General features: G+C 42.7%; 1 protein-coding gene across 2 annotated transcripts in view; it reads right to left on the bottom strand.

Moving 5' to 3' along the window:
* Window positions 1-11,075, bottom strand: part of LOC106813858 (intraflagellar transport protein 43 homolog A-like) — a 17,236-nt gene extending 6,161 nt beyond the window's left edge. The window contains exons 1-7 of one of the 2 annotated variants that reach the window (XM_014818102.1): window positions 10,992-11,075; window positions 5,890-6,013; window positions 3,446-3,529; window positions 3,252-3,307; window positions 2,921-2,947; window positions 2,599-2,645; window positions 1,244-1,267 (exon numbers count right to left, since the gene is read on the bottom strand). In XM_014818102.1, coding sequence (XP_014673588.1) covers window positions 1,244-1,267; window positions 2,599-2,645; window positions 2,921-2,947; window positions 3,252-3,307; window positions 3,446-3,529; window positions 5,890-5,946 — 295 coding nt within the window. In that variant the 5' untranslated portion in view covers window positions 5,947-6,013; window positions 10,992-11,075. The remainder of the gene's footprint in view (window positions 1-1,243; window positions 1,268-2,598; window positions 2,646-2,920; window positions 2,948-3,251; window positions 3,308-3,445; window positions 3,530-5,889; window positions 6,014-10,991) is intronic. The other variant, XM_014818107.1, reaches the window with a different exon arrangement.
* Window positions 11,076-11,192: the final 117 nt, after the last annotated feature.

The following is an 11,192-nucleotide window of genomic DNA, read 5'->3' as shown; positions in this document are numbered from 1 at the left end:
TCTCTTTCTTAGTACTGCAAAATGATCTATACTTACGCTGATAGGGTCTATGTCACCCAGGGTACTATCGGAGGGTACCCTGTGTATGGTTCGATATATCGGAAAGTACCTCGGGGTACTATACGATATGTTGCTGCATACCCTACATTGTCCCACCGTACCCTGACTTGTAACCGATGTATTTCCGATGTTGTAAAACTAAAATATAAAAGCTAGCTCTTCGTTTAAAAAAAAGGAAAAAGAAAAATATAGTCAAACATAGCATACATTTTTATTGGATTGCGATGTTTTGAGGTTTCTTCTATGTGATGTGGTAACTTGACAGAGTGTATGTATTACGACATCAGTTGGCTGAAAGTCAGGGTACGGTGGGACAATGCAGGGTACACAGCAACATATCGTATAGTACCCCGAGGTACTTTCCGATATATCGAACCATACCCAGGGTACCCTCCGATAGTACCCTGGGGGACATAGACCCTATCAGCGTAAGTATAGATCATTTTGCAGTACTAAGAAAGAGAATTAATGTGCATTAAAATTGCTGACACACACCTTACTTGTGTTTTTTTTTTTTTCAAAATATAACCATTTAAATTCATCAAATTTCCACACAATACAACTCGTTTCTTAAAAGCCAGTTCATATTTCTACAAAAGACAAGTGCAACTTTTATTATTAACTCAATAAGATTTTTGCTGCAATTTCTAATTGACATACAGGTCATACATTCAATAACAGGTGAGTATTGCGTATATTAGGCCGTGCATTCACCATGTTATGTGTGCTACTTATCTGTTTTTAATACCTACCTGGGTGTGTATGTGCACTTTCATCAGACATGTCTATAGCCATCACAAAAATTCAATGCAGATTACACACTAGTCTAGTGACTCATGCTAGAGGGTCAGACTGCGATGAAGAGCCACATGATATCTAAATCTGTACACTCTTGAAACACAAAAAACTTAGAGAGATTCATCCATAATATATGAAACCAGATTATGAACAAATAATTGCGAAAAACAGTGCTGGAAAGTGAGAAACGACGCATATAACATCAAACAATATATGGTTATCAAAGCTCACTGACATACATTTAGAGATTATGTGGCTCTTTACCTACACACTTCCATAAATGGAACATGAAACCACCAACAACAGATACATCACATGCATCTCACACACCCAAACGTTTGTAGTTTTTCTGTTAATATCTCAGTCAAATAGAGATATAACGAACCTGGTTCTATGATTTCCTTGGGTCCTGTGTGAACAGGTGTGAAGAAGTGCACCAACCAGACATTGCCCAAGACATTATATTATCAGGAGTGTCATAATATAGAGGAGTACGACTCGCTCAAAACAAGAAATTCAACATTTCCATGCACTAGTTTACCTATGATTTATTATGTAAAACTCAATAAAAACAACATCAGAAATAGCGTTGCACATCCCACTTGCCCTCACACTTTAACTTGTATCGATACCTCTTATTATTATTTGGTTATAGCTTCAAACGTCAGACATGGTTTTAGTTATCAACCTAGTCAAGCGGCAGGCATTCCCGGCCGATGCAAGTAAACAATTGGCAGCTCGCGGCGCTGTTGACGTGGTTTGGCAGGGATTTGCAACTCACAATAGTGGGCTCTGACCGCTGGCTCTGATCTGTGCCAAGGCTGCGAGCACAGATGAACAGATGTCATATGACATAGTTATATAAAATAATTTCCTGCTGAACTTCTTCAACAGCACTGCGGGCTGCCAATTGTTTACTTGCATCGGCTGGGAATGCCTGCCGCTTGACTAGGACGTGAATAACTTAACCGATGTCTGACGTTCGAAGCTATAACTACATAATACCAGGGTGCGACATTAACGGGAGTCCGGAGTCAAATACTCCCTGATTTACTGTCGGACTGTAGGAGTCCGTGTGACTCCCTGAAAATTCTGCCATACTGACTAGTTGTTCCAGAGCATGGCCTCGCGGAATTACCGTATTTTTCAGCTAATGTCCAAAGAAAATTTGGCAGACGTGCAACCGCATGAATCTTAAAAATAAGCACATGTGTTATTGTTAATATCATATATTTTGAACCTCAGACTGCGGACTCCCTCATTTTGCTTCAGACTACCTCTTTTGGAGGGTAGGGAGTCCGTTGGACTCCCGTGTTCAAAAGTTAATTTCTACCCGTGTAATAAGAAGAGGTATCAATACATGGTAAAGTGTGAGGGCGAGTGGGATGTACAATGCTACTTCTGATATCATCTTCATTGAGTTTCACGTAATAAATCATAGGTAAACTAGGGCATGGAAATGTTGAATTTCTTGTTTCGAGTGAGTCATGCTCCTCTATATTATGACACTCCTGATTATATTATAATTACAACATTTTTAATTATCAATAGTGCTATATTTATAATCATAACTTCAAGTTCTTCATTATATAGGATTTTATCTCTTTAAACAGTCGGTGCCACGAACATTAAAATAAAAACTGTGGTGGCATATACCACTAAATTGGGTTAATAGTACAGTTTAGCAGAAGTCGGAGGTAGAGTAGCAACTTGTAATGTAAACAACAAATAACAGCTCACCATCTGATTCATCATCCTTTAATGGTGAGCTTGCTCTCAGTCTTTCACTATTAACAAGAAAACCATTATTTATTTGTAATATTTTTAGTTGGCAGAAAAATGAAAAGATGTATATGAAAACTAACAGGAATTCATGAGGTGTCTTCTATTTTAGTCATGCTTTATTTACGACACTACATAGAAATGAACAAAAAATTGAAGCTGTAATACAGGTGGGAAAATGTACGGGGGTTAAATTTCTAGTCATAAATTATTTTTATTAAATTATATCTACGTAAATGTATTAGTTTGACTTATTAAGTAAAAATAAATCAGTACATACTCTTCTGGTTCTGCAGCACCTTTTTTTCTGTAAATAAGATACATGTTGAGAAAATAAAAATGATTGTATTAGAATCACTAAGCATCATGCACCTACTAGATTCTATACCAGGTACCTAAATAAACATACATAACAATAACATGTAAACAGAAATACACCGAACTAACGATAATTTGGTGACAACATAGAAAAGAAATTATAATATGGTATTCCACTAGTACTGGATGACAATAATTGTAACAGACACTAACAGACCAGCTTTCTAAGCTCAAATTTCACACTGGACTATATATAGCAGTGTGCCCCTAACTACAGTGGTTCATATCCATACCTTTGTGATTCACTCCATCCTGCAGTGCGTCTAGTTGGTCTGGTCGGAATGTCACCCTAAAATCACCAAAGAAATTGGCAATTAGTGTTAAATTGAGAAAGTGAGAAACGTGAGCATTGGCTATGTCAAGTAGTTGTGATTTGATTTCCATTTCAAAATAAAACCAAGATATTAACGAACGATAATTTATTTACATTCATGAGAGCACCGTTTACAGCTCCTGCTGCTGCTGCTCCGGTCCCAGGCCGGTCCCCTGCTCTTCTACCCTGCCTCGCCTCCTGTGCATCAATGTATAATACTATTATGAAGGCACACATACCTTATCAACTAACATGTTGCAATAAACACATGCATGCATGAAAAAGAGAAACAGAGACGTAGAGACAAGGAAAAAGGAGTGATGAAGCAACGAGGAAGCAAGAGAGGGACAACGAAAGAGACAGGTAGAGAATAGAAAAACACAGATCGGGAGACAGTGTAGCGAGCAATATTATGCCGGAAATTCTACTCCATTGTTTACTCCAAGTTAATTAAAACATAGTTGTAGGAGTAGTTATATGTAGGAATAGGCGCTCCAGGTACCTTGGCCAGCGACAACACACCGGATGCGGTGTCGCCAAAGACGCATAACTAAACTAGAAGTTGTAACAATATAACGGAATTAGTCGTAGCGAAAAGGCTTTTACGGGCGCAATCACCTATGTGTCGCCGGGACAAAGGAGGCGAAAGACACGTGCACGAGGATAAATAGGGTTTGCACACTCATGTCGGGGCAGATCTGTCACGCGCCTGTGCGAGCCTGCTCCGAGTTTACTGTTATCTGTGTGGAGTTGGAATAAAGATCCATCGTGTACCCGTACTGCTAGAGTTCGCCTTTGATTAATGTCTTACGCTGCACGATCATCTGCACGATACTCTTCTCACCTCTCTCTCTCTCTCTCGCCCATCTAACGTCATGCCCGTCCGTTATGCCAGTCCCCGTCCTCTCCACACTCTCCACTGTGTAACGTCGCGCCAGTCGTTACAAAGAGACATAGAGAGAGTGACAGAGAGAGAGAGAGACAGTCAGACAGACAGACAGACGGACAGAGACAGAGACAGAGACAGAGACAGAGACAGAGACAGAGACAGAGACAGAGAGACAGACATACAGACAGACAGACAGACAGACAGACAGACAGACAGAAAGAGAGAGAGATAGAACAAACATAAAAGAGAGAGGGGAGGGAGTGAGGAAATGGGAAAAGAGGGATAAATAGATAAATGGAAGGATGGATGGATGGATGGATGGATAGATAGAGTCTATATAAAGATAGAAATATAGATAGAGGGAGAGAGAAAGAGCGAGAGAGCTAGAGATGGAGATAGAGAGAGGAGAGAGAGAGGAGAGACAGGGAGAGATGAGAAAGAAGAGAGAGAGAGGAGAGAGAGGAGAGAGGAATGGAGGGGGAGGGAATGAGAGAAAGAGACAGAGACAGACAGAGAGAGAGAGAAAGATGGGGGGGGGAGAGAAAGAGACAGAGACAGACAGAGAGAGAGAGAGAGAGATATGGGGGGGGAGAGAAAGAGAGACCTAGAGGATGAGGGTCTAAATTAACTCAATCACACATACATAATTTAACTTCTCTCAATAGTGTTATTCGCAAATATCGCTCGTGCGTTGCACGCTGGGATAGGTAGTGATCACTGGTAACGCCCTCTATGGAGAGGAGAGCACGATATCGCTAGCGTACGTAGCAACCTGTATTGAAAGGTGGCGGTATTTACGTGCACAAGCATGCACGTGTGCGTGCACACGCACGCACGTATGCACGCATGCACACACACACGCATGCACGCACGTACGTGTACGTCCACACACCCGCACGTGTACGTGCACACGCACGCCCGCACGTGTACGTGCACACACGCACGCACGCACGTGTACACGCATGCACGCACGCACACGTGCACACGCCCGCACATGTACGTGCACATGCCCCCACTCATGCACGCACGTGTACGTGCACACGCCCGCACGTGTACGTGCACATGCACCCACGCACGCACGCACGTGTACGTGCACACGCACACACGCACGCACGCAGATGTACGTGCACACGCACACACGCATGCATGTGTATGTGCACACGTACGCACGCACGTGTACGTGCGCACGCACGCACGCACTACTGTCTGATTCTCAAACATACTGCACAGACATACATCGCTAGCGTAGTTTGCAAACTTTCGTGATCATCAGCTAGACCAGCATGCAACGTGCCGATAACTCAGCGCATGCGCGAGTGGTATTTACGAAGAACTCTATGTATATATACTATCAGAATACTATGCATCTCTGAAAGACAATGTGTGATAGCTGGGAGTCTGCATGCACTCAATAATAATGGCAAAGTGATAAAAGGGGAAGGAGGGAGGGAGGGGAAGTGAGAGAGAGAAGGGGAGAGAGATATAAAGATAGAAGTAAAACTCAATCACACGTACATAACTTAATTTCGACTCATGTATACCCTCACCTGAAAGAGAATGTGTGGCAGCAAAAGCAGTCTGTGTACTCAATAATAATGACTCTTTGAATAAACACAAGATATTAGCATGCAGCCACAACAGCTATCTATAGTTACAGATCACCACTTACACGTGTTTGATTCTGTACTTGTGAGTGTGGCATGAAATCTAGATCATCTTCATCCATGTTTGGCAATCAATGTTAAACACCACAGTAGCTGTCAAGTTTTCTATTCCCTTTTCCTGTAATGCCTCTATAGACAAAAGCAAAGTATAGTGTGAGCATATTATATGACTGTGTTATCTTACAGAAATGTGTTATCGTTACCGCTATGATTACCAATATGGACCTGGGAGTGCCCAAGCCTAGTTTAGCAACCCAGATTAGTGTAGCACATATGCGAAAACATATTGTGGAATTTGTGGGAGTTCCAAACTATCCTTGATCCACTGTAATCATGCCCCATTGCAACATAATAACAACACATAATGCAGAGTAACCTTGTTAGGGTTAGTATAGAAGGACCAAGAGATTATACAGAAGACAAAAATAGAAAAAAGTTGTTTAAATCGATAGAGAATGCTGCAGATGATAGATTTCAGTAGAGCTGATAAAAGCAATAATACCGTATTTAGCGCAACCCAAGTTATCAAAGATGCATTCCTGCGCACATTTTTGTGATAAACCACTGTAAAGACGTAAGTAAATAACTCACTACACTTTAACTGAACGTTAGCTTTGAAAATAAAACTGTAAAAATATGTATGAAGCCTATATTTGCTCAACGGAAAAAAAACACTTCGAAAAACGCGTTTCGCCGCAGTTCTGTATCATGGCGGCAAGAGTCGACACAGCTCACATAACAAGTACAGCCATATATATAACATATAACACGTGTTTCTGCATTGCTTCACAGAAACAGTCCTTTGACGAAGCCGAATGCAGTCCATCACCAATGCTCTCGCAGGCCTAACCACCTATTACACAGCAAACCATCAACAAGCCAATTCCGGAAAAACACAAATAAGTGCCTTCCATCTAAAGAACAAGGATGCAAACTTCCAACTGAAAGTCAAATGGTATGAGAAATGGCCGACACATACCTATAGCCCAGTCTATCTAAGTGTTACTTTAGACCGCTCTCTAACTTACAAGGATCACATCATCAAGACAAATGCCAAAGTGGATGCCAGAAACAGTATTCTAAAGAAGTTGGCCACTACTAAATGAGGAACTGACCCAGTTCTGAACACTGCCTTCAGAGCCATTTCTGGATGCTTGAGACCAACCAACATAGATGACCTCTACCTGCTCTGTGGCATTGCTCCTCCACACGTTAGACAAATAGCTTCATCCCAAGTAGAGAAACTTAACCAAGAAAATGACCCTCGCCACCCCTCTTCCATCATGAAACAGTCCATCACGAGAGCCTTCGTGGCCCAGTGGTTAGGCCACGTATACTGTCCACTGAAGGCTGTGAGTTCAAACCCTGGCCGGGGCAGTGAATTTTCTCAAGGTGTAAAAACCTGGCTCTCAACATTGGAGACTGTGAATCTTCCGTGGCTCGGATGACCACGTAAAATGGCGGTCCTGTCTCCAGTAATACTAAGGCCAATGGGGATGTAAAAGAACCACTGAGGGTGCAAAAAAACTCTGGCTGTGACCACCCTCAGTGCCATTCGACTAAAAGGCTAACTACCTGGCTTTACCCAAGCTAGGTCACACCTCACGGCTAGCTATAGCCCTGGACGTTTATTCCTTACGGAATGTCCCTGCGTTATTATCCACGTAACCGTGGTATACGCAGTAAACTATCCAGATCCAGTACAGTAATGACTAAAGTCCAAGCACAGTTTTATCCACGCGGTTCAACCCCTGGATGGCAACCTCCAACACTACAGGATCGCCCCCCAATGGTCAAAGCATCTTCAGGCAAGCCAACATAAGCTTTCACTCAGACCCCAGGAATCCCTCCCACCTGGAGCCAACGAGGCATGGCCGATGTGGTTATGCCTAAATCGCCTCAGGACAGGGTTTGGTCGATGCAGGGCACTCATGCAGAAATGGGGACACACTGAAGATGGCCCAACCGAATGTGAATGCGGGGCGGACCAGACTATGGGACATCTCCTTAAATGCCCCCTATTACCAGAGCCCTGTAGCCCTGGAGGCTTTCAACCACCGTGCCAGCTCCTGTGTGCTGCAGTGGCTAGGCCGAGTGTAGTGATTGTAGAGATGTATAGATTTTACTAGCAAACCCGGCAGTCAAATTCTTTCTAACAGTAAACAAATCCATGTTTAACCTTCTTTTGAGGGTCAAAAGGTTATCAGACACTTACTCTTCGCACGTCAGTGGAAAGCACACTTTCATGGTCCTTTCAATAAAGCCATAAAAATGGTAGGTCACCGCTGAAACAAAAAAGTTTTTCAATCGCTCCGTCACACAATGTCCTCAGAAAAATGTCTAAATCTGCCCTGTTCCCCATTGATCTTTGACGTGGACCTCCAATATTTCGGCACAGTGATGGCTTTTCCTACCGTGATGCTATACACCGACTATCACGAGCACTAGGTCGAGCCGTTTAGATTTGTGCCGCAATTCTGCATTTCCTCCCTATAACCTTAAGTTAAGAGGGAATGTTCCCCCTTCTTTTACACTTCTTGACCTATGACCTTTGACCTCCAGCTTCGACATCCCAACTCGTTTTCGGATTACCCCCCACGTCCCGCAATATCGTGACCGTACGTCGAGCGGTTAAGATTTGTGCCCAACTGTTGACGGACAGACACACCGACGGAGGGCCAGACGCACGGACGCACGGACGATCATGCGATTCTACAAGCTGCATCCGACTACATCAGATGAGCTAATAAAAACAATAAAAACAATTACAAGCTGAGAAATGAGACACAGCAATAAGATAAAATAAAAGTAATTACAAGTGTGAAGTGAGACAGAAGGCCTGTACACAAAAATGCCTGTATGCCGGAAGAAATTATAGTAACTTACATAGAGCACACCGCATTCTGTACCATTGCACGTATTTTATAAAGTTTTGAAACACCTTAGAGACTTTCACTATCGCGTAAACATTGTGGTAGTTCATTCCATAGGTTGGCACCATAATAACAAAAACTTTTTTTTCTATATGTTACAGTTTTAAAACGTGGGACCTTTACATTTTTACTGCGTAGATTATAACAAATATCTTTGGGTGAGATTAAATTTGACAGATAGGATGGACAGTGTCTGGTTAGGATCTTGTAAACCTCTTCAGCAATCTGTCTTTGTCTACGTAGGCCTAGTGATGTAGACACGTCTTTCAAAAGGAGTGATTCATAATCACTGCTATATATAGTCTTGATACACATGGCGTAGAGCACGACAGTTTAACTTTTCCAACTTTTTACTGTTGGCTTCACGGACAAAAAAATGCCATATAATGGGACAAAAATTAAAATTTGATTTGATGAAGGACTGGTAAATTACCTTCCTACAACTAGTAGGTATGTACCTTCCATGGCTCGAATTAACCGACGGCACCGACGGCAATTGCCGTCGGTGCCCTATCAATCGCCATACTGCCCTTGAAAATCCAACCCGACCGACGGCAGTGACCTGCCTGCCCTTTTTTCTGTAATTGCCGTCGGTGCCACTGGCGTAGACTGGTTCGGCGCCGCCACAGTTTGTCGCGAGCGTGTACATTGTCTAGCAGAAGCGTGAGGCCGATTCCAGTCTACCCTTCGGCAAAACAATAACGTGGCTTGGCTGCCAACCGCTGCCAGTAGACGATCGATAAATCGTGCGCCACTGCGCCTGTGTATGCCCATGGTAATTAACACGAATATTTAAATGTTGCACATGAATTTCGGCCCGCGCGCGATTAAAGCGCGGGAACGACGCTCGCCGCAAGAATGGCCAGCTGTGTGATCTGTACGGTGTGAATAGCTTGCTAAGTGCAGTAAATGTTAGAGAAATTTTAGTAGAATTCATACCGATGACACCAAGTTTTTCATAACAATGGTCTGGGTCTGGGCTAGTGAAATTAGGTCAGGGCTGAGTGGTTTCCTCAGTTACTAAGCCCGATGTGTCTAGTGAAATAAAAAGTTAATGTGAACCCTGTTACTGTACTTCATTAGCAGAGGGGGTACAGGGTCGCGTGTACGGTGTAAGCTTACATGGGGCGGAAGACGATGTACATGTGGGGCGGGAGACGGTCTGTACATACACGGTAAAAAAGTTTATTAATTTGTATTGAGTTTTCCGTTATTTTACAAAAGTGCCTTGGGGCCCTTCTCAAATTGTGAGAGTTGCCTTTGATGCCTTTTAAATTGCCTCGGTGCCCATCCATTTTAGAGAAAATTCAAGGCAATTTCTCACATGCCCCTAAAAAATTGCCTTGCCCCTCTCGTCGCTTAATTCGAGGCCTGGTACCTTCCAATGCGTCGCAGCACATTGATTTGCCTAGCGGCTTTTTTACAAATATTTGATATGTGAACATCAAAATTTAACATGTAATCGAGGGTTACACCAAGTACTAGGACTAGTAGTACACTATCATCACTACACTTTATGTCAGCACCCTGAATACTGAAGGTAGGATTCCTATTGTGGATATCTTTACCCACTGCGAGGCCTTGAAATTTGTCTGCCCTCTGTGTCCCCCACTAAAATTGTGGACTGTTCGCTGGCAGCTATGGATGCGTGCGCCGGCCTAAGCATTCGGCGCACGGATCCATAAGCTGCCAGCGCTGATACTGTCGTGGACGTTCCCGCGGTCCGCCGTGCGCCTTGCCGCGGAACTGCGCGCAAGATCTGCGCCTCAGCACTTCGGGTCAACAACCTCCTTCGGCAACGCTTCTCTAGTATCCCGTCTCATCTGGTTTTCAGAAAACCAGTCAACAAGAACTATTACTATTAGTAGTATTACTATTTATAATTTAGTACTAGTAGTAGTACTACCACTACCAGGAGTAAGATAATAAATTAATATAGGAACCTAGGCTATTAATATTATTATCAAGAGTGCATAATAGAGATGCATCTCTATTACTATTAGTATTATGCACTCTTGTTATTATCTTACTCCTGCTACTACTACTAGTACTAGTACTACTACTACTAGTACTACGTTTTAACACAGACTGGTTCACTAACGGGAGCACGGGATGACCTTAGCAAAATCTTCGGTATAGCAAATGCTCCAATCTTAACTAATATGTACACGTACCACAGTTTTATAGATTAAAATGAAACTGGAAGATAGGAAACGCTTCAAAATATTTACATGATCCTCGATAGCAACACGGTTTGCAGCGCCCCGCGCGGTAATTTATTTCAGCGTGTGGGATACTTCCCGATAAATTGTACAAACTATCTTAGTACTACGGCAATATATTATCACATTATTAAGGAATAAAATGGAAAAATA

This window comes from Priapulus caudatus, unplaced genomic scaffold (genome assembly GCF_000485595.1).
Source record: "Priapulus caudatus unplaced genomic scaffold, Priapulus_caudatus-5.0.1 Scaffold24, whole genome shotgun sequence".
Lineage (NCBI taxonomy): Eukaryota > Metazoa > Priapulida > Priapulimorpha > Priapulimorphida > Priapulidae > Priapulus > Priapulus caudatus.
The sequence above is the reverse complement of the archived record's forward strand: the minus strand, read 5'-3'. Positions and strand labels throughout refer to the sequence as shown.